The 24,789-nt window shown below is 44.5% G+C and overlaps 1 protein-coding gene across 1 annotated transcript in view; it reads right to left on the reverse strand.

Moving 5' to 3' along the window:
* Nucleotides 1-24,789, reverse strand: part of MGLL (monoglyceride lipase) — a 40,603-nt gene that overhangs the window by 4,737 nt on the left and 11,077 nt on the right. The window contains exons 3-7 of the mRNA XM_073575047.1: nt 18,996-19,102; nt 4,847-4,983; nt 4,066-4,176; nt 3,634-3,723; nt 882-1,097 (exon numbers count right to left, since the gene is read on the reverse strand). Coding sequence (XP_073431148.1) covers nt 882-1,097; nt 3,634-3,723; nt 4,066-4,176; nt 4,847-4,983; nt 18,996-19,102 — 661 coding nt within the window. The remainder of the gene's footprint in view (nt 1-881; nt 1,098-3,633; nt 3,724-4,065; nt 4,177-4,846; nt 4,984-18,995; nt 19,103-24,789) is intronic.

Below are 24,789 nucleotides of genomic sequence, written 5' to 3' on the forward strand. Positions count from 1 at the left end.
CCTCCTGTCAATTTACATTTCTCACTGTTTTTAAGATCTGCTTGCTGACGGTGAATAGAACAACCCCATTTAGTCTGGCAGGTTTTCGTACACTGAATGCAAACCTGTATCCATTCACTGACAGCAAGCAGTGATCTAGAAAAGGGTAATGGACCGAAACACAAAGTATATTGCAAAGTTCTAAATGCTTTCCCATATGCAAAACATCACAAGGAAAAAATAGGAAACCTTAATGGGATATTCCAGTCCTCATAGATGGATGTTGCTGGACAGTGCGTGTAAATACAAGCAATTTTGCAATTTCCGGCTTATTAACATTTGGAGCCGTTGCTGAGATATTAACACTGTTCTTTTGTTTACAGCTCGTTGCCGAGGCGACCGACCACCTGTACTAGACAGCAGAACACGCACAGTGCTTCCAGCTCCTTACTACTGAGCTTGCTGTTCTCTCCTAAGCCCGGCCACCACAGCACAGTATTGACACGTTATAGACAGCAGCGGTGGTCGGTTTCCTTGGCAACAAGCTGTAAACAAAGCACAAGTGTTCGCATCTCAAGAACGGTTTCAAATGTTAACAAGCTGTAAATTGGAAAAGTGTTTGTTTCTGAGCACTATCCAACAGCATGCATCTATGAAGATAGGAAATATCCTCCTCTTTTAAAAGAACCATCACTTAAAAAAATAAAATAAATAATAATACCATATTGGGGTAAATCGAGAGACCCCTTAGTATTAGTTGTGGCTGAGCACCACTGAAATCTACAGACAGCCATTTACATTGGGCGTCCCCGGTGATAACTGATAGTGGAGGCCCCAGATGGCGAACTCTGCCCCACCCCATAAGACCCCACATCAGAGTCTAGGGGTGTCATTCTCTTCACCTTTAGTGTTTTGTCCTCGCTGGGAATGGTGTCCATCATGAGGCGTGAGCCCCGAATGTCACACAGCTTGTCCGCAGTGCCGTGGAAAAGCAACAGGGGCAGCGTAAAATGAGGCAGCGCCTTCTCCACCCGCGCCGTGGCATTGAGCAGCTGAACCCCAAAAGAAACCTTCATCCCTCCGTGGTAAACCAGAGGGTCAGTGGCGTACGACTCCACCTGGGGGAGAAACGGCAGCAATGACATTCTCTGTACAGAAGGCAGAAACTTCTCATTAGTAAAGCCGGCCGACATGACAAAGGCGGACGGAGCGGAGCAGCAGTGCCGCGTCTGTGCCGGGGCATCCAGGGCACCAGGAGGCAATGTACTGGCAGAGAGGGGCGAGGAGACCGGATATCGCCAAGACTTTCACATACGGGTGTGGTAATCAGATCTGTGTGATACTGTCTGTTGAGCCGTGTATCTAATCCTATCCTGTGTGATACTGTCTGCTGAGCCGTGTATCTAATCCCATCCTGTGTGATACTGTCTGCTGAGCCGTGTATCTAATACTCTCCTGTGTGATACTGACTGCTGAGCCGTGTATCTAATCCTCTCCTGTGTGATACTGTCTGCTGAGCAGTGTATCTAATCCCATCCTGTGTGATACTGTCTGCTGAGCCGTGTATCTAATACTCTCCTGTGTGATACTGACTGCTGAGCCGTGTATCTAATCCTCTCCTGTGTGATACTGTCTGCTGAGCCGTGTATCTAATCCTATCCTGTGTGATACTGTCTGCTGAGCCGTGTATCTAATCCTATCCTGTGTGATACTGTCTGCTGAGCCGTGTATCTAATCCCATCCTGTGTGATACTGTCTGCTGAGCCGTGTATCTAATACTCTCCTGTGTGATACTGACTGCTGAGCCGTGTATCTAATCCTCTCCTGTGTGATACTGTCTGCTGAGCCGTGTATCTAATCCTATCCTGTGTGGTACTGACTGCTGAGCCGTGTATCTAATTCTATCCTGTGTGATACTGTCTGCGGAGCTGTGTATCTAATCCTATCGTGTGATACTGACTGCTGAGCCATGCATCTAATCCAATTGCATGATACTGTCTGCTGAGCCGTGTACCTCATCCTATCCTGTGATACTGTCTGCTGAGCCGTGTATCTAATCCTATCCTGTGTGATACTGTCTGCTGAGCCGTGCATCTAATCCTATCCTGTGTGATACTGTCTGCTGAGCCGTGTATCTAATCCTCTCCTGTGTGATACTGTCTGCTGAGCCGTGTATCTAATCCTCTCCTGTGTGATACTGTCTGCTGAGCCGTGTATCTAATCCTATCCTGTGTGGTACTGACTGCTGAGCCGTGTATCTAATCCTATCCTGTGTGATACTGTCTGCTGAGCCGTGCATCTAATCCTATCCTGTGTGATACTGACTGCTGAGCCGTGCATCTAATCCTATCCAGTGTGATACTGACTGCTGAGCCGTGCATCTAATCCTATCCTGTGTGATACTGTCTGCTGAGCCGTGTATCTTATCCTATTCTGTGTGATACTGTCTGCTGAGCCCTGTATCTAATCCTGTGTGACACTGACTGCTGAGCCGTGTATCTAATCCTCTCCTGTGTGATACTGACTGCTGAGCCGTGTATCTAATCCTATCCTGAGTGATACCGACTGCTGAGCCGTGTATCTAATCCTATCCTGAGTGATACTGACTGCTGAGCCGTGTATCTAATCCTATCCTGAGTGGTCCCATCTCTGGGATCTGCACTACTATCCCCATCACATCGCCCACGATGTGACTCTGATGAGGATAGGAGCAGTGCTGTATATTCTGAGAGGTGGGATCGGGAGCCGGACCCCCGTAATGAGCCATCAGCGGAGATCTCAGGGAGGACGCAGCCTGTAAAACATGGATGAGGATGTATAATTTACCGCCATGTGACCTTATACCACCGACTGCAACAGAAACTAGAGAGACTGCAAAATGCCAGGAAAGTGGGGGGAGTAGTCCATCCTCTGTGCTCCGCTCTGCTGTGGGGGCCATCACGATATTAAGGATCCATTGACAACACTATGCACTCATTCTCGTAGATAGAGTTACACAACAGGAAGGCGAGATCCGTCAACAGCAGCTGACAGTTTCCAAGTGATAGATTACATTTCTGACCCCATAACCACTGACCATGAAGTGCGGAAGGGTTGTTGATGAGGACCCCCTCACAGACAGGACCACCAGGGGTGGGAATCAATAGCCCCAAGGTCAGGTGTTGACCCCGCTGTATGATAATGATGCCTGAGCCGATGGTATATAGTAAGAATGCAGGAATCTATAGGTAAACGTTTCACTAGTCAAGCTTAATAAAGTTCTGAAACTTTTTAATAGACTTTTTATTTCTCGCCATTTTCTCCGCTCGCTAATAGTGAATGAGTCCAGAAATCAGCTGAGGGTTTGCTACAATTGTATCCTAACCCATCCAGAGGATACATGATGCGACATGATACATTGTAGCAAAATGTAAGGGAGCGAGATTATTCCGGCTGAGCACTGGATACAACTGTAGCAAACAGCGCCTACAGCTCAACCCTGGTTCTTCTGCCCTGGATAAGTGGCGAGCGGACGGCCCCTCATCTTCAGGAATAAAGAGGACGGTCATCTACACTGCATGTTAGTGGAGAGATCAGGAGTGAGAACAGCGGGCGCCGCTTATCTCCTGCAAGTCCTCAAAGCCTCCGACTAGTAACAAGACGCACTGCACGCACCTCCTCCTTATTCCGGGACACATTGTTCGGGTCGATGCAGCCCAGGGAGAGGTTGGGCAGGACGTGGTTCAGTATTTTGGCTGCAAACACCTGTAAAGAGAGTGAATACACATCTATATTGGAAATATTAAATATATTCTGAAATCGTGGCAAAATTGCAGATATTTAACAAGCTAAAACAAGGAAGCCTCCGTCTATGCAAAAACTAGAAATCACAATAATTACTCCATTTTTATCCTTCTATGGTGAAATTAAAAAGGGACGTTCAAAATGGTAAAAAAACGAGGCATTTGTTGAGACAATCCCTTTAAGAGTCCCAAGTACCGTAGTATGCGGAGTTGTCACATCACCTACATAGAGGAGGAGTAGCGGGTGCGGCTGTTGCTCTCATTGCAGGGATCCCTCAGGACCCCGGCCGGCGGAGGGACTCACCTTGAATGATGTGGCAGATTCGGGATTTGGTAAAACCAACGGGGAAATCAAGATGACACCGGAAAACTCCGCCGGCCGCTCGTTAGCCATTAAAATGCTAATTGCACCACCCTGGAATAGGAAAAAAAGGCACATATCTATCTGTCCAAATATAGAGCCAATAACTAGTTGTCGCCCAGAACCAAATGTAGTAAGGTTGTACTAAAAAACAAACAAAAAAAAACAGCGCCACCTCATTCCGTTGGTCATATGTGGTATTGCAGCTCAGCCTCATTCACTGCAATAAAGTGAATGAGAATGGAGGACCGACGGACAGGGTGGCGCTCTTTTGGAAGAAAGTAGCAATGGCTTTTATTTAATGTAGAAAAATAAACAAATAGATAAAAGTAAATAAAAAATAAGAGGAATCGTGTTATAAATACACAAAGAAGTGGCAACGTTGCAGTTATTATAGGGTCATTTCCGCAGGTCGCCTCATACCGCGTTCAAGCGCCAGGATCCAAGTCCAGGACATCGCTCACGCCTGATCGCCCGCTCATTATTAATTAATAGACGCATGGGGTTGGGGCTTTAATGTTTTATTATGAAGTCAACAGAAGAAAGGAAACACGAGGAGCGGCCGCGTCCTCCCATCCCCCATCTTTAAAGCTTTCGAACCCTCTGCTTGCTGTCAGTAAATTGAGGTCTTCACGGACGTGGCGGTGCTCGTGCGGCACACACAGCAGCAGGGCTTGTGCCCATCATCTGGGTGGGTCTATAGCTTGTCCGTTGGGGGTCTCACCATGGAGTGTCCGCAGATGAACATCGGCAGGTCTGGAAAGGCTTTCCTCACAAGGTCCACGTGCTGCAGGCCGTCCCTGACGTAGATCTGGAAATCAGACACAGTCATCCTGTCCCCTTCGCTCTGGCCATGGCCGACTGCATGAGAGCGGAAAGAAAAAAAGAAAAGGGGGGAAAAATGTGTAAAATGTCAAACAAATGTATAAAAACCCCACAATACAAGATGCCCCTCTGCCGACGCCAAGCTTGCGTGGCCCACTGGGCTCTGGCATGCCTGACACTGGCCCATCCAGGTGGATTAGTGCTCGGGTGCTCAGCCCTGTGGGGGTCCGGCCGTACGGATTGTCACCCAGCTTTTCCAGATGCTGAACCGCAGTGCAGCAATAGTGGAGTGCGGCACAGCCAGGTCGACGTGCCGATCAGTCTGATGGGAGCAGCTGGGTGAACTGAAGTGATTTGGGCAGCGTGTGCAAACGGGCGAGAAAATAAAAAGGCTTGTTGTTTTGCAGGATGTGCCCTATTTTCATCAGGCGCCAGCCCATGTCCTGCACATCATAAAGACTCGCAGAGAGAAGCCGTCCTGCCAAATCCACTTGGCATGGAAGGGGCAAAACAATTCTTCTATGAGAAAAGACAAGAACGTTAAATGGATGCAGATAAAAGGAAGGAAAAAAAAATGGAAAAGTTATAGAAAAAAGTGCAAAGTATAGGAAAGAAAGGGGAGCTCATAGGCCCAGGGGTCTGTGGGACCCCAATATCCTCCTTCCACATAGAGACAACTGTCTTATAAATAATAATATATACAATCTTGTGGCCAAACACCCAAGTATAGGCATTTCAAATAAATACCGACCCCAGACCAGACCCCCCGAGCAAATACAGACCCCAGTCCAGGTCACTGAGCAAATACAGACCCCAGTCCAGGCTCCCTAAGTAAATACAGACCCCAGACCAGTCCCCCTAAAGAAATACAGACCAGGCCCCCTAAGTGAATACAGACCCCAGAGCAGACTGTGTAGATAGCCCCCTCCCCTCACTTCTCCAGCTTGCCTGTGACGTCATCATTGTTTGCAGAAGAGAGGACCGCAGGGGAGGAGCGTCTCCGCATTCAGGATGTGGCTCCCAGAGGATCTCACAGTTCCTCTAGGAGTCGGCACATTTACGCTTTCCTATACAGGACATTCCTGAAGAGTTTACACTAAAGTTTTATAGTCCATTTACACACTGAACGCAGCAATAAGAGGATTTACAGTGAGCTCCCCCTAGTGGTGACCGCAGGTGGATGAATTTTTAATTCTGTAACTCCACATCTATGTGGGGATTTGGCTCAGAGATCGGAGCTTTCATCGTTATAATAGTATGTTAAGATAATAACCGGCACAGAGTTTCCCAGTGATACATCGACACTAGTAGCCTCCTATTTGGGGCCAATACCCCATTACTGCCACACCACATTATACAGGAGCCGAACTTTGTGTTCAGTAAAACCAGTATCGACTCATTTCCCATATTTAGCTTTTGATGAAAGTTTTGACAACTTCTGTAAATATTCAGTGGTAAAGCTTACACCTGCAAAATCTATAACGAGAGATAAGTATGTGCTAATTAATCCGCGGCGCCCGCTCAAGGCTCAGACTGCAAATTAGCCAGAAACGACAACGAAGAATAACGGGGAAATAAACTAAAACACGCAATGCCGTATAAATATCAGTTATGTAACCCCCGAATGGCGCATCCCCCCCAACTATACTGTGTCCTGCGCTGTATAGCTGCACATACACCATGCAGGTCTCTAGAACCATGTTCACATGGGCAAAAATGATATTTCCTGCTACATTTTCTTTTTAGATTTCAGCACCAAAATCCGCATTAAAAATCGAATCTGATTTTTGCATTTTTTTTTATGCATTTCCTCTATTTTTTTTATGTACTTTTGGTGCAGAGTTGACATTTTTTGGCATTCTGCAAGTATAACTGCAACCTAATTTTTATGTGCTTTTTTTTAAGGGCTTTGTACACACACAGTGGCCACGAGTCACTACCTATTTGCTTGACCTGATGAAAGTAATTTCTGCACCAAAAGACGCAGAGGAAAAATGCAGCATTTCTGCTACGTGGGAATACGACCTCAAAGCTTACAGCAGTCGCACCCGCACCCCCGCCATGTAACAGGATGGAGGGGGGCACGGTTATAGATTTTGCATTAAAGGTTCCTGGATTGACCAGATTCCCCCCCCAGACATAATATCTGGGATAACATTCTAGGAGGAGGAGGCGGTTTAGTTTGGGATAGAGGAAAGGATTAAGACCCATAAAAACTTATGAAAGTGTTGGAAAGTTTTCTGACACCCAGTGACTCCCATATTCATCGCCCTTCCTGGGACGGCAGCTTTCTAGGTGAATATGACAAGTGATAGAGCAGTGATCGCATGGGGGCAGTATCATTGTATATTAAGATCTGCCGCTCTGGAGTCTAGAAAAGCCGGGTGACACATTATAGTCACATGTAACTGAAGACCAGAACGGCTCCATGATCTCGCTCGGCTGTGTGATCTCGCTCCAATATCAGTCATAACCTGTGGACAGCTGGGAAGCCGTTTTTGGAACTATGTAGCCATGTATTACAAATTTTGGACAACCCCGTTAAGAAAATAATAAATTCAGTCTTTGGGTATATGGTATTAAAGGCATACACCCCTCTAAGACTCTCCTATATTGCTGCTTGCTCCGCTTTTCTGTACCTCTCTAAAAGTTTATGGAGAACGTGGCAGCCGGGGAATCTGACATTCTATTACTAGGATCCTGCAGGTCTGCTATAGCAGAAAAAGCCATGTACGGCAAGGGTTAATGCGTAAACAGCAAAAATAATGATCCCACTTGATATAAAACAGTTGATGAGGCACAAAAGACTCCCTGCTCAATTAATGAGCTGCTGTAACGAGTCTGGTAAGCGGCTTCTCTATGGTGAGTAATGTATCAGTCAGCACCAGCAGCAGCAGCAATGTAGAGAGCAGCCAAAGGGCCCGACACTGCGGAAGAAAGTCAGGAGCAAAACTGCAGCACGTAGGCAAAGTAAAGGACTTGTACACCAGGAGCAGAATAGTGAGTGCAGCTCTGGGGTATAATACAGGATGTAACTCAGGATCAGTAATGTAATGTATGCACACAGTGACTGCACCAGCAGAATAGTGAGTGCAGCTCTGGGGTATAATACAGGATGTAACTCAGGATCAGTAATGTAATGTATGTACACAGTGACTGCACCAGCAGAATAGTGAGTGCAGCTCTGTAGTATAATACAGGATGTAACTCAGGATCAGTAATGTAATGTATGCACACAGTAACTGCACCAGCAGAATAGTGAGTGCAGCTCTGGAGTATAAGACAGGATGTAACTCAGGATCAGTAATGTAATGTATGTACACAGTGACTGCACCAGCAGAATAGTGAGTGCAGCTCTGGAGTATAATACATGATGTAACTCCGGATCAGTAATGTAATGTATGTACACAGTGACTGCACCAGCAGAATAGTGAGTGCAGCTCTGGAGTATAATACAGGATGTAACTCAGGATCAGTAATGTAATGTATGTACACAGTGACTGCACCAGCAGAATAGTGAGTGCAGCTCTGGAGTATAATACAGGAGGTAACTCAGGATCAGTATTGTAATGTATGTACATAGTGACTGCACCAGCAGATTAGTGAGTGCAGCTCTGGGGTATGAGACGTCCTGGCATTGAAGGCATTTCTGGAAAGATATTTAGGGAGCTCAAATACAACGCAATATTTTTAACAGAAGAAATCTGGTTGGGAGCAACAATGTAATCACAGAGCCGGGACAGGATTTATTCCATGTAGTGAGATGATAGTTACAGACTAGATCACACTGTGCAGTATATAAATGCAAGTGAAAAACAAGTGTTCAGCTCACCCTTTGTACTTCCATGTTGCGGTCAAGCACGGGCCACAGCTCTGTCAGGCAGTAGACAACATATGGAAAAGACAGTACTGAGTTTAAGAACTTTTCATTCGAAACGCGTACAGTGTCTCCTCAACCTTCCCTCCGGTGTTCCGGTCGGGTTTAAGCATTTTTGCATCTTGGATACCTAAATAAAATGTTTTGGATTTTACCCTTTTGAGCTGGACCGTCTTTTCCATATGTAGTATATAAATGACAGGAGTCCGGCCTGCAATGCTGCGGTTAGTGCACGTCCACACTAGGCACCTGCCCGGCTACAGCTGAGCTTTTCTGTGCTCCATGATGGGACAAGCCCAGACCGGAGTTCAGCTCCTGCAGGGGCCTATTTCTGCCACATACAGTCATATGTTAAAGTTTGGTCACCCCTATTAATGTTAACCTTTTTTCTTTATAACAATTTTGGTTTTTGCAACAGCTATTTCAGTTTCATATATCTAATAACTGATGGACTCAGTTATATTTATGGATTCATAGAATCATAGAATCGTAGAGTTGGAAGGGACCTCCTGGGCCATCTGGTCCAACCCCCTGCTCAAAGCAGGATTCGCTAAATCATCCCAGTCAGATGTCTGTCCAGCCTCTGTTTGAAGACTTCCATTGAAGGAGAACTCACCACTTCTCGTGGCAGCCTGTTCCACTCATTGATCACTCTAACTGTCAAAAAGTTTTTTCTAATATCTAATCTGTGTCTCCTCCCATTCAGTTTCATCCCATTGCTTCTAGTCTTTCCTTGTGCAAATGAGAATAAAGTTGATCCTTCTACAATGTGACAGCCCTTTAGATATTTAAAAGACAAATTCAAATGAGGTTTATTGTACTAACAGAAAATGTGCAATCTGCATTTAAACAAAATTTGACCGGTGCAAAAGTATGGGCACCTCAACATAAAAGTGACATTAATATTTCGCAGATCCTCCTTTTGCAAAAATAACAGCCTCTAGTCGCTTCCTGTAGCTATTAATGAGTTCCTGGATCCTGGATGAAGGTATTTGTGACCATTCCTGTTTACAAAACAATTCCAGTTCAGTTAAGATTGATGGTCGCCGAGCATGGACAGCCCGCTTCAAATCATCCCACAGATGTTCAATGATATTCAGGTCTGGGGACTGGGATGGCCATTCCAGAACATTGTAATTGTTCCTCTGCATGAATGCCTGAGTAGATTTGGAGCGGTGTTTTGGATCATTGTCTTGCTGAAATATCCATCCCCTGCGTAACTTCAACTTCGTCACTGATTCTTGCACATTATTGTCAAGAATATGCTGATACTGAGTTGAATCCATGCGACCCTCAACTTTAACAAGATTCCCGGTGCCGGCATTGGCCACACAGCCCCAAAGCATGATGGAACTTCCACCAAATTTTACTGTGGGTAGCAAGTGTTTTTCTTGGAGTGCTGTGTTTTTTAGCCTCCATGCATAACGCCTTTTTGTATGACCAAACAACTCAATCTTTGTTTCATCAGTCCACAGGACCTTCTTTCAAAATGTAACTGGCTTGTCCCAATGTGCTTTTGCAGACCTCAGGCGACTCTGTTTGTGGCGTGCTTGCAGAAACGGCTTCTTTCGCATCACTCTCCCATACAGCTTCTCCTTGTGCAAAGTGCGCTGTATTGTTGACCGATGCACAGTGACACCATCTGCAGCAAGATGATGCTGCCGGTCTTTGGAGGTGGTCTGTGGATTGTCCTTGACTGTTCTCACCATTCTTCTTCTCTGCCTTTCTGATATTTTTCTTGGCCTGCCACTTCTGGGCTTAACAAGAACTGTACCTGTGTTCTTCCATTTCCTTACTATATTCCTCACAGTGGAAACTGACAGGTTAAATCTCTGAGACAACTTTTTGTATCCTTCCCCTGAAAAGCTATGTTGAATAATCTTTGTTTTCAGATCATTTGAGAGTTGTTTTGAGGAGCCCATGATGCCACTCTTCAAAGGAGAATCAAATAGGAGAACTACTTGCAAGTGGCCACCTTAAATACCTTTTCTCATGATTTGATACACCTGGCTATGAAGTTCAAAGCTCAATGAGGTTACAAAACCAATTTAGTGCTTCAGGAAGTCAGTAAAAAGTAGTTAGGAGTGTTCAAATCAAGAAAATGATAAGGGTGCCCATACTTTTGCACCGGTCAAATTTTGTTTAAATGCAGATTGCACATTTTCTGTTAGTACAATAAACCTAATTTGAATCCAGAAATATAACTGAGTCCATCAGTTATTAGATATATGAAACTGAAATAGCTGTTGCAAAAACCAAAATTGTTATAAAGAAAAAAGGTTAACATTAATAGGGGTGCCCAAACTTTAACATATGACTAATAGGTCCGATAAGACTGAATTATAGGATTTGTGGTTGGAAAGTTTTCAATGCTGCCATCAGGTGCTAGGACTGATCCTCTAGTTCTCACTCAGACGTCCATTTCCCCCCATAGAACATGTACCCATTATAATCTATGGGGCTGCTCACATATCTGGATTATTGGGGGGGGGGGGGGAGAACAGGTGTCTGCAAAAACAAAAATCATGTAGACATGTGGATTTTTGATTAGAGTCATGGATCAATATTACACACACAAGTCTACGTGTCCATAAAACACTGCTAATCTCTGGCGAAGCCGCCGATGCGAGTGTGCGCTGCGCGATTTGCAGGTGGATTGGTGATGTGCAGTGACAGGTGTCACCCCGGCTCAGGTATCAGACGCCATTTCTTAATCTTGCTCATAGATGAGAGTTTAAGACCAATGCACCAAGGTTTCTCCATCTTGATACAGTCGGAGCAATTTGCACTGACATACATCTCGCCCACCCTCCATAAAATTCCTGCCACCCTATAAATGACCCCCGTAGGGCTGACACAAGCAAAACTCCACCATACAGCCATTTTCTGCAGCAATGTAAAGAATTAAATCTCTCTTCGAAACCAGCGACATTGCGGCGTGTAAAATTTTGAACTTGACTTAATGTGATTACGTTTCATTACGGGTTTTAATAATATCTGCCAATTAACAAAGGAGCGTTTATCAGCCGGCTCCGAGCTCCTCGATGGGCTCAGACGCACCCGCCCGGGCTAAAGCTTTCCCAACACAGGCCACAGTCTCACAGCAAGGAGACGGATCATGTTGGGGGTCCCCGTGGGCTCCGGAAAGAATCCTGTGACAATTACCGTGGCGATAGAAGAGATTTCTTTACGGCGGGGACGAGGCATGGTTATAAATCCACATTCGAGGAAAGGGCCTTGGAATGAATGGGATGGGAAGTTCTGCAGAAACAAGACACCGGCGGAATTTTGCCCTTCATGTCCTAGTCCTTGGCTAGAACAGGGACTTTTATGGTAATTTGTCAATCACTACAAGGGGGCAAATTCCCAGCAAGGACACAGCAATGCTGTGTGCACCGTACCAGTCCACGTGCCACCGATTCTCCGCCTAAACGGTTTTAGGGTCGGGCAAAGTGATTTGCCGGAACTCCTGTAGGACGTCGGGTTCCGAGATCTGTGCGGTACATGGAGTAATTGATGAGCTAGGATTAGGGTGGCGTCACCTGTTGTGCAATAGGACGGTCCACAAGTGGCGGCCGCGGTATTATAGGGTCTCGCTGCAAATCCGCAGCGTGTGAGATCATGGCAGAACCCTGGCAACCTCCCCGCATTTACACCTCACCTTTCCCTCTTGAATCCTGAGCAAAGCTGAATTGCAATCCTCCTTTAATAAAGCAAGAATTATAATTGCAAGGGCAGATCAAAGGAAAAGACCCATAATCAAAAAAGCCTTCAAAAGGAAAAAAGGTTTATCATCATCTGTTATTTAGAGCGAGATGTTGCAGCAGAGAGAATGTCAGCAGATTATACTCCCCCACTTGTGTCTGCCAGCCACCGAAGAGTTAAGCCCATAATACTCCCTTATGAATGTTCCTTTTTTTTTTTTTATTCTGTTGATGGATTATTATCCATCTGCCGCTGCAGTCACAAGTAGTTTTTACATTTATTAGACGGCGGCTGTTTATGGAAACAGAGCAGAGATTCCCGTCTTCTGCCCATAGAGATGCCATTAAGTGTGACCGCTGCGGCCCACAGACACCTGATCTTGGAGTTTGCGGCTTTCAAGGCTTTAAAAGCCCAAGAAGAAACCCTGTCATATTCCCCAAGGGCGATTTAGAAGCTTCACCAGGATCTGGATTGCTAGAGAAATCGGAAATAAGGAATAGAGGTGATAACGGAAGGACCTCGGTATAGCCGATCCTAGTAAAGGCCGGTGACCTCCCATATGGCTCCTGTTATACCTCCCATCGAGTGGTCACAACGCTTTTCCAGACTCCAGAATGCACCCCCACTTACTTGGGTACCAGAGTTTAAATAGAGACTTTCTGGAAAGTTTAGCGACGATATAGAGTTACCATAATTTACTACATGATCTATTCATTTAGGATGTGAGATCACTTAAGGAAAAATTTTATGTAACCAATGGTGGCAGCTGATGGGGATGTCATGCATCAGATCCAATGCATGTCACAGTATATCCACCCCAACCCACCATATCCATCCATTCCCAGATTCACCATATCCCAACCCAACTCACCATATCCATCCATTCTTCCCCAACTCACCATATCCATCCATTCTTCCCCAACTCACCATATCCCAACCCAACTCACCATATCCATCCATTCTTCCCCAACTCACCATATCCCAACCCAACTCACCATATCCATCCATTCTTCCCCAACTCACCATATCCCAACCCAACTCACCATATCCATCCATTCTTCCCCAACTCACCATATCCATCCATTCTTCCCCAACTCACCATATCCCAACCCAACTCACCATATCCATCCATTCTTTCCCAATTTACTATATACTGTACATCTGAAATTCAATATGTCCCAATTCAATTTACCATATCCGAACCTAATCCAGCAGACCCCTCTCTATTTAAAAAAAAAAAAAAAAAAAAAAACCAAAACAAAACACTATCTTGAAGCACAAAATGTGTACTAGATTGTTCCACCTATCAGGTGTTCATTTATAGGGTTCCCTTGAAGATTGTGAGCCCTCGCGGGCAGGGTCCTCTCTCCTCCTGTACCAGTTATGACTTGTATTGTTTAAGATTATTGTACTTGTTTTTATTATGTATACTCCTCCTTACATGTAACGCGCCATGGAATAAATGGCGCTATAACAATAAATAAAATAATAATAATAATAATAATAATAATAATAATAATAATAATAGGGTATTTTTAAGTCGCAGAGTGGCCTTTGGGCCCCTGAGGCACCAAGGATGAGTGCTTCCTATGCACCTGAAAAGGTACAGATCTGACTTCATTCCTCTAATCTAGAGCCCTGCACCAAGTTACATACCACAATGATCACAGACTGGGGCGTATGCACCATATAGGCGCACCAGGGTGCAGTGGAGACCTTCCAAAGAGGGGGCTCAGGATTAATTGGATCCATTCTGGTAGTGAAAACCTGGACATGACTCCCCACTGCAGAGGGAAGGTGAATAAATCTGTAGATCCCTCTGTCCATGGTGGTAAGACCAGGCACTATCATGGAGGACACTTATTTCTATAGCACCCCCTTTTTTTTTTTTTTTTTTTACTGTGCATGCCACAGCCCATGGATGAGCAAATAAGTATGGCTTGGGTACAGACTTGAACATGACTCTCGCAGTTCTTGTGTATTTGCATAAGTATTCACACCCATGCAATGAAAAATAGCCATGTACTGACTGTATAAGCATCAAGCAATGAATGAGGAGTTAAACGTTGTGGTCGAGACATGGCTAGACCATATTAACGCTCTTCTTCATGATAGCGAGTTGGCACGTCTACCTCTGGCACCATCATGGGATCCCTGGCAGCCTTGCCATGCAACGTCAGTTTAGTAAATATAGAAAAGAGACAGCGCCAGCCGGAGGATCCTCCTTGTTGGATGGTGAACGGTTGGTATCTGTATTAATATCTGGCTCCCCGCAGAGCAGGATACTGCCTGTGCCGTACATCTTGGCTGGGAGACAAGCTCCGCCGATGTCAATGCTAATATCCCAGGTCCGCAGAGTCCTCTGCCATCTGTTAGCCCAAGTCAGATTTTCCCACCGTTTCATCCAGAACTTGGGGCTTGTGACTTCACTTCCAGACTTAGATGTTTGCATCAGGAAAAGACTCTGAATTTTCCAAAAATTGTCACATATTATAAAAAAAAAAAAATGTGCAAAAATAACTACAGTCAATGACCCGAATAACAAATCAATGGAAATAAAAATGTACAAGACCCCAAAGAGCGAAGCATAAAGGAATATGGCAAAAACGCTAGATATTGGGGTAAGTATGGGGCCCCATGGGTGCTGCTGAATATTGCCATTGCAGTCCACCTCCTCGGGAGGTCCCACCACCCCGGGAGGTCCCATTACTGTTCAGCATGAACTCCTAGCTGTTGGCCCCTCGCTTAGTTATAGCAAGGGGTGTTGGGATCACCCTTGTCATGGACCCCTAGTATTGCTTTTATAGGTTTACTTTCACGTAGTTACAACAGTTCTGCGGTGGAAGCCATTGCTCCAGGACCTGTTTCTCAGGACCTTTCTGCCACATAAGAGGCATAAAAACGGCGGATGACCCTGCTATTAGTCTTGCATTGGGGCCCAGCGGCAGTGCTGACGGTGGATGACTGATATCATAGGACCCCTCAATGGTAGTCTGCAATCTCAGCTTGCAAACCAAGGGCTGTAGATGAACAAAACTGGCAAAACGCCACGACTACAAAAAGACACCAAGAAACTGGAGCAAGTTCAGAGAAGAGCAACCAGGATGGTGAGCGGACTGCAAACTATGTCCTACAAGAACGGTTAAAGGCTCTAGGAATGTTTAGCTGCAAAAAAAGAAGGCTAAGAGGAGACTTAATAGCGGTCTACAAATATCTGAAGGGATGTCACAGTGTAGAGGGATCATCATTATTCTCATCTTTGAGTGGAACAGGCTGCCTCGACAGGTGGTGAGTTCTCCTTCATTGGAAGTCTTCAAAACAGAGGCTGGACAGGAGATGGTTTAGTGACTCCTGCATTGAGAAGGGGGTTGGACACAATGACCCTGGAGGTCCCTTCCAACTCCATAGATCCAAAGATTAGGACTTTTAGACCCATATTACATGCAATATAAAGGAAAGCTCTTGGACCCAGTGCAAAACCGGTCCTGTAGCAATGTCTAAGGCAAGTACATATGAGTCTATAGTCTTCCTGGGGTGCAGTCACATGAAAGGGTCTGTAATCCGTCATTTCAAACCGCCGTACACCCACATCTACTTTTTCTTCCCGCAGTTTAGTGCCGACACTGGTGATTATAAGAGGCGCGGTCTGTTATTATAGAAGTCTGGAGCAACAATGTAACCACGGAACAAAGCGAAAAAGGGAAAGTTCCTGTATCCACAAAGGTTTATTATTACACATCTGAAATGACTGCGCACCCAGAAATTTAAAGACGCACCCGTTTCTATTTTCTTCACTTTTTGGCGTTTGTCTTTTTCATTGACGTCTTTTATCAGCTGTAACTTTGCTACTTTTCAGGTTTATACATTAGAATGGATTTTTTTATGGCACCGTTTAATATACAATATAAGGTTTATGAAAAACGAAAGAAAACGAGCAATTCTGCCAATGTTTTTTTTTGTGTTCTAGTATTACGGCTTGCATTCATTTTATTGCTGCCGGCCTGCAATACCAGAGACAACATACTGACAAGGGTGGCACTGTTTTTACTCATACCCTATAACTTAAGTATTAGGCCATGTGCACACGATGCAGATTTGCAGCGTTTCCGCAGCGGATTTTACCGCGCAGAAACGTTGCATATCCGCATTGTGATGTACAGTACCTTTAAAATGAATGAAAAAAAAAAAAAAAAAAACGCTGTGCAGACGCTGCGGATTTTTCCGTGCGGTTTTCCTGCGGTACAAAATCCGCAGCATGTTACTTCTTTTGTGCGGTTTTCTATCTCCTCTGTCACCAAATCCGCAGGGGGAAGACTGCAATGGAAAACCGCATGAAAACCTCGTGAAAAATGGAAGAAATCCGCAGGAAAATGCAGGTCATTTGACCTGCGGTTTTCTTCCATTCTGCACGGAAAAATCCGCAGGGCTCAAAACTCCGTCTGCACTCAGCCTTAAGAACCAGAAAAAAGTTTCCCATCTTTGCAATTTCTTTCAAAACACATTGGACAGAGAATCGGTAACAACAACAAGTAATCATCATATTAGATGTTTTCCTTCTGAGAGAGCGACGACTTAATTCACGAAACAGTTTAGAATGATTCATGCGGAGCTCATTAGCAGACGGGTTTTCCCAACGATTCTGAAAAAAATTAGGAACTTCAAAAAGGTCCCAAGAAATCCGGACAGGAAGGAATTAAGTCACCATTTTTACTATAATTACTACAAGCCAGCGGGAAGGAAAGGGTTAAGTTTGGAATGATGTGGAAAAAAAAATAAATCACTTTTTAAAGGCCCCAATAGAAAAATCTATAATACAATTACTAGTTATATTCTTGTACATAGGAGCAGTATTATAGTAGTTATATTCTTGTACATAGGGGCAGTATTATAGTAGTTATATTCTTGTAGATAGGAGCAGTATTATAGTAGTTATATTCTTGTACATAGGGGCAGTATTATAGTAGTTATATTCTTGTACATAGGGAAAGTATTATAGTAGTTATATTCTTGTACATAGGGAAAGTATTATAGTAGTTATATTCTTGTACATAGGGGCAGTATTATAGTAGTTATATTCTTGTACATAGGGGCAGTATTATAGTAGTTATATTCTTGTACATAGGGGCAGTATTATAGTAGTTATATTCTTGTATATAAGCACAGTATTATAGTAGTTATATCCTTGTACATAGGGGGCAGTATTATAGTAGTTATATTCTTGTACATAGGAGCAGTATTATAGTAGTTATATCCTTGTACATAGGGGCAGTATTATAGTAGTTATATTCTTGTACATAGGAGCAGTATTATAGTAGTTATATTCTGGTACATAGGGAAAGTATTATAGTAGTTATATTCTTGTACATAGGGAAAGTATTATAGTAGTTATATTCTTGTACATAGGGACAGTATTATAGTAGTTATATTCTTGTACATAGGGGCAGTATTATAGTAGTTATATTCTTGTATATAAGGGCAGTATTATAGTAGTTATATTCTTGTACATAGGGAGCAGTATTATAGTAGTTATATTCTTGTACATAGGGACAGTATTATAGTAGTTATATTCTTGTACATAGGAGCAGTATTATAGTAGTTATATTCTTGTATATAAGGGCAGTATTATAGTAGTTATATTCTTGTACATAGGGGCAGTATTATAGTAGTTATAGTCTTGTACATAGGGACAGTATTATAGTAGTTATATTCTTGTACATAGGAGCAGTATTATAGTAGTTATATTCTTGTACATAGTGGCAGTATTATAGTAGTTATATTCTTGTACATAGGAGCAGTATTATAGTAGTTATATTCTTGTATATAAGGGCAGTATTATAGTAGTTATATTCTTGTACAAAGGGGCAGTATTATAGTAGTTATATTCTTGTACATAGGGGCAGTATTATAGTAGCTATATTCTTGTACATAGGGGCAGTATTATAGTAGTTATAGTCTTGTACATAGGGACAGTATTATAGTAGATATATTCTTGTACATAGGAGCAGTATTATAGTAGTTCTACTCTTGTATTGGAGCAGTATTATAGTACTGTAGTTATATTCTTGTACAAAGGACAATGGCTTCTGAAAGGGATAAAACCATGGTCTGTTCGCCTCAATTGCACATATTAGGGGCAACAAAATAATCAGGGAGCGACATTTTGCAAGTGATTCCATTGTTGCGATGGTTAAACGCCTAGACGGACCGAGCTTTTATTTTAATTGATTACAAGAATCAGATTTCCCGCAGTAACGCGGCTGTAGATGCAGCAGGTTAAAAATAATTATCTTGCCAACAAAATTGCATGGAGACGTAAAACCGATGGCATTTCACTTAGCAACGTGGACCGGACGCAAAATACCAGCAAATGATTTTACCGGCTCCCCATTGGCTCTCCCAGAGAATAAATGTAATTACTAAGCATTAACTCTTTTTCTGCCAGTTTGCATTGTGGACGGGCACTTACCGTGGTCGTGGGCAAAGACAAAGAAATTTAAGCCGGATAAGATTTGGGCCAAATCATCGTATCGACAGCAATGCTCCCCGGCACCATGGACCACAAACACCAGCGCCCTGCAGGGAAGAAAGAAAATGGGGATCAGGTAAATAACGAAACTCACATCTATAATCATATATGGGATGTTCTGTTATCTCCCTCCGCACCACCCCAGAGGTGAGACCATTTCACCCTCCTGCATCTGATGGGAGCTGCACTTAGTGAGTTAATATGGAACCAAGTGCCGCCATATGGTGCCAGGATGCACAGGAGCCCATAGATATTGTCACATAGTATAGATCCAACTATCTCTAGGTGCCAGATTACAAAAAAAAAAAAAATTGCTCTGTGCATCCTGACTAAAGTCATTCTCAGACAAGCTTATTATGTGCACCTGTTATACAGATGCACGTCCCAGCCCGACAAGGGGGCACAGATACCTATAAAGCTGTTAATTTGGGTTTTTAGACCCCTAACACTTACATCCCTATTATGGAATCACAAAAGTGCAATTAATACTCTAAACTTTCTTCATGTTCTTCTCCTGTCATATGCATAAGGCCCCTTTAATTGCAGCAAGATTTAATGTTAGCTTCCCCTTAGATTGATGTTAATAACTTGCTGTTCGCTGCTAGGCGGGAGGCAAACCTGAGAACGAGCTATTAAAGATCCATGTTTGAATGGAGAGATGGCCGCGCATGCGCATCACATCGCCATTCATTGGATATGGGATGGCTGAAGATAACGGAGAGCCACAATGAGGGGGTCAGATGATAGGACCCTCAGCGGGCGGCAAGTTATCACGTATTCTATGGATCAGTGAAACATTTAGAACTTGATATAACTCTTTTAACTTCCTATGCAGCCTACGGATGGGGCTGCCTTCTCCTGGTTCTCACAAGCTGTTGGCCCCTCCGAGTCCCCCCAAAAAGATGTCCCTAGCACAGCTGAACGCTGGTTGTTTTCCTTGCTTTAATCTGACCCCACAAGCCGCAGGGTAATTTGCAGGGTGGGAATTTCCACCCTACGAGAAACAGATGTTCTTTTGATCTTGGAAAAAACATGCACAGCTCCAATTTTCCTTTAGGAAAAAAAAAAAAAGTTGCATGGCACGTCCTCGTCACTTCAGCTGTGAACGAGGACACAACAACACCCGCTTATAAATAGCAGATGTCCAGCCTTTGACCTTTTACTGCCATAGTTAACCTCTACATTGCCATGTCGCCCCATGTCGTCACCCAGCTCGTTATGAATGGTTTGATGTTGCGAAAAATGAAACAAACTTTGGCGTATTTCAGTTCAGCTCAAATCTGATGTGGTTTGTGATCATCAACCCAGATGATCTAAAAAAAAAAAAAAACTTGCAAACTCCCCTAAGGTCACTGACTGATTCTCAGTTAACTCATTCTGCAGCCAGCAAAGTGAAGGAAAACAAGGAACCACTACAAGCCAATCACTGCAAAGTCGGTCTCCTAAGTAACAATCTATAAACAAGAGAAAAATGTGAATATCTGCAAATTTAAAAGAGCTGTAAATGACAAAAGTGCTCGTTTTTATAAGCTCTATAAGACAATATCCATCTATGAAGATGGGAAATAGCCCTTAAACTGGCTCTAGACTGAGGTTCTAAGACCTTAAAGGGATAGCATGCGCTGATGCAACCCCTTTAATAGGCAATTTACTACATGCAAAACTCATATTAACACATTTTAATACACTTCGCTAGGAAAAAAATATGTATACAGCGCACAATATAGTTTATATAGAGCAACCTGCGGCACTACAGCTCCTAACATGCCCCCGCAACTAGGACAGGTATAAAAGACGGACCACACGGTGGAGCTCAAGCTTTGTCACCGCTATGTGGAAGTTGGGTCTTTTTGCCCCAGTGGGGTTACTGAGACTTAGACTGGAAAGGTGTGAAAATCACCCAGTAGCGGTCCCATCTCTGACCATTACAGTGCAGTCACTGGTCCGGGCCTCAAAGAATGGCATTTACTTGACCACTGCAGCCAATCACTAGCCTCAGAAGTGACCTTCACATGGTGTGATTAGCTGCAGGATGGATGCACGCGACGTCACTGCTGCAGGACCACATTGGAGCAGTAGAGCTGGAGTGGCAGAGGACTGAATAGGCGGGTGATGCTCCCTTTCCTTTCTTAGTTTTCATACGTTTCCGTGTGTTAAGAATAATCCCAGACGACTCCTTTCAGGAATTCTCTTTAGAAATTGCTAAAAGCAAAAGAAAGCGAAATGCAAATTCTTGTGCTGCATCGGCAAAGGAAGCAGAAGCGGATGGAGCACAGGTGGTAAATGAACATTGCACAGCAGAGTGTGGAAAGCTGCCGCACAATGGCGCGCGCTAATCTGACAGCTCCACAATGCAATTTAAACATCCATATTGATTTCTCCAGCAGCCGGTGAACTACGACGGAGGCACGTGCTATGGCTGCATGTCACGCAGGCTTAACCCTCTAAAGCCTGGATTTCCCAGACGAGGACTCTGCATAATGCAGCGTGTGCCGCGTAATACAGCGGACGATATTCTCCTCGACTGTGCAATTCCCCTTCTTGTCCCTAATCATCATCTGCCCGTGTCCAGGAATCCTAGGGGTCCTACTGTTGGGAATAGTGGCGGAACTTGAAGCTCATGGACCCCAATGGAAAAGCTCCAAATGGGACCTAAATTAAGTCTTTAATAGCATTTACATAAGGTCTTTTTGGGTCCCCCTAGGCTCCAGGTCCCGATGCAATTGCAACCTGTGCATTTATTCTAGATACGCCCCTGGTTTTGGATATTCCCGTCCCCCAGGACTATCCTCCTTTTTGTCCACATTCTCTCATAAAGCCTTTACTGCAATGACTGATTATTCTAAAGCTTCACCCCGGTCACATTAACAGATCAGGGTCCCCCTCCGTTCCCAAAGGGGGTCGCCCAAATAGCCATCTGTCTCCAGACATTGAATGCTTCCTATAATAATTGCATCTTGGTCTGTATCCCCAAATTCTCAATAGGAAACCCCATTAATTATCCCTCAGTCTCCTACATTGTGAGCTCCAAACCCTGGTAACAGGAGCCTCCATTACTTGCAGTGACACTTTGGGGGGACCCCAATTTTGCCATTTACTACTTTGCATTGGACGCTTCCTAAAGGCCATTACACTTTGATCCATATTTCTCCAAGGAAGCCATAAATAATCCCAAATCTTCCAATATTGCATCGTTTCTCCAAATCCCATTCCCCAGAAGCTTCTGTCGATTTGCAGCCACACATTTGGGGAGTCACAAAATCCCTTCCGTGTCCCTGAGATGACTGAACTTATGATTGCATCCTATAAACCACATCTCAAAAGGGGTCCCCAATACCATTCAGTCATCTTACAATGCTTGGCTACGCCAAACGCTGGTCCTTAAAAGCCTCCTCTGAAAATCAGGGGTTCGCCTTATTGACTCTGCTGCCTGACTAATCCACCTATCTCCCCGCTATTCCCCAGCCTCCCCCCTATGCCCGGCCCTTCACTGGCTTCCCATTGCCCAGAGGCTCCAATTCAAAACCCTAACCATGACATACAAAGCCATCCACAACCTGTCTCCTCCATACATCTGTGACATGGTCTCCAGGTACCTACCCGCACGCAATCTTCGATCATCTCAAGATCTCCTTCTCTACTCCCCCCTTATCTCTTCTTCCCACAACTGCATACAAGACTTCTCCCGTGCTTCCCCCATACTCTGGAACTGTCTGTCGCAACACATCAGATTCTCACCATCAACGGAAACCTTCAAGAAGACCCTGAAGACCCACCTGTTCCAACAAGCCTACAATGATCCTCGGTCTACTGAACCACCGCACGACCTGCTCTACCCTCTCCTACTGTAGCCTCACCCATCCCTGTAGATTGTGAGCCCTCGCGGGCAGGGTCCCCTCTCTTTATATACTTGTGTGTCCCTTTTCTTACACATGTTTATTGTACTTGTCTATATTTCCCCTTTTTCACATGTAAAGCGCCATGGAATAAATGGCGCTATATAAATGCATAATAATAATAATTATTGTCAAAGGACTTCCCCCAACTGCCTTCCTGAAATGTTTGCCCCCTACAAACCTTTGCACCTTGATCAATATCCTCATGTTCCAAGGTGGTCTCAATATCCCTCAGCCTCCTATACTGCATGATTACTCCAAACACGGTCCCCAGAAGCCCCCCCATCATCTGTAGCCACACATTGGGGTCGCCTCTATAAGCCATTGCCTCTAGATCCATTTCCCTACTTCCGCCAATCTCTTGCCCCCCAAATCCCTCCCCAATTATGCCCCCTACATGGCCCCCTGCACACAGCGCTCGCTTCGCTTTTCTTCCGACCCCTCCTGTAAGTTTTTCAAATGAAACTAAAAAAAGGGAAGAAAAACTTTAATGTTGTTATCATGTAAAACCAAAGACGGAAGTGGCTTCTCTGAGCTCCGCAGACCGGGAATATCCCCGGGTCTGGGGGAGGACGGTCAATTCATTTCTGCACACATCAATTCTAGGAGCGCGGCAGGAGCAGCGATGTGATGGACGGCTCCGCTCTAGAGTCCTTCCATCAGGATCTCACTAAAGAGCTGTCACATTGCAGAATCCGCTCTGCCGGTTAGGGGTGACCTTGAGGAGCGCGGTGACCTTGCAGTGCTCCACCTGAGGTCACTCTGGCAGACATTCCTCCGCTCCGTGTTTGCAGTCTAAATAAATGTTTTTGTTTTTTTGATATAATCCTTTGATGAATCTCCGCTGCCGGTACAGATAGCCCGCTCCTCTGCTCGCTGACGGGAGATGCACCTGTCTTCTTATACATAGTGATGAAGGACATTTTCTGGTTGCAAATATATTCAGAAGAATTCATCCTGTTGCAGGTTTGAAAATTTGCTGTGGGATAAAAAGCCATTCTGCACAAATAAAAGCTTACAGTGTGAAAAGAACCACAAGGCTCAGCTTTTTATCAGATTGCCCAGATAAATGACACCAATGCCGTGCCCAGAAAGACGATGCCATGCGGTGCCCAGATTAAAAAAAAAACGCCATGCGGTGCCTAGATAAACGATGCCATGCGGTGCCCAGATAAGTAAAAACGCCATGTGGTGCCCAGATAAACGACATCAATGCCGTGCCCAGATAAACGATGCATGCGGTGCCCAGATAAAATAAACGCCATGCGGTGCCTAGATAAACGATGCCATGCGGTGCCCAGATAAGTAAAAACGCCATGTGGTGCCCAGATAAACGACATCAATGCCGTGCCCAGATAAACGATGCCATGCGGTGCCCAGATAAAAAAAAACGCCATGCGGATATAGTGCACAGGAAGTTAACACAGTGACAAAACTCTGTGCGTAAAGTTAAAAAGGTCATAAAGAACCCAGATTTCAAGTACATATGTTATTCAGGTAATCAGAGTGGATATAGTCTGTGGCATATCATGGGTGCGGTTGCTCGGGGCATGCAGAATTTTGACACCCAATTCCTCTTTTCATGGATGCCTGTCTGGAGTTTGTGATCACCTGCTGTGCTCTGCATAGGCAGCAACCATTATGACAAAGCTCAGTATGATGAAGTGAGCTTTGTCATTTCAGGTGCTGGCTATGCAGAGTGAAGCAGCCGATGACAAACTCCTCTCCGCCGCTGAGCTCTGCATAAGCAACAACGGCGATGACAGGTTAGCACGCAGTGAATGAAGACCGCATTGAATCATGTGCAGGGAACACAGTCTTGGCATGAAGTACCAATG

Source organism: Dendrobates tinctorius, unplaced genomic scaffold (assembly GCF_039654945.1).
Source record: "Dendrobates tinctorius isolate UK_male_01 unplaced genomic scaffold, ASM3965494v1 ptg000041l, whole genome shotgun sequence".
Taxonomy (NCBI): Eukaryota; Metazoa; Chordata; class Amphibia; order Anura; family Dendrobatidae; genus Dendrobates; species Dendrobates tinctorius.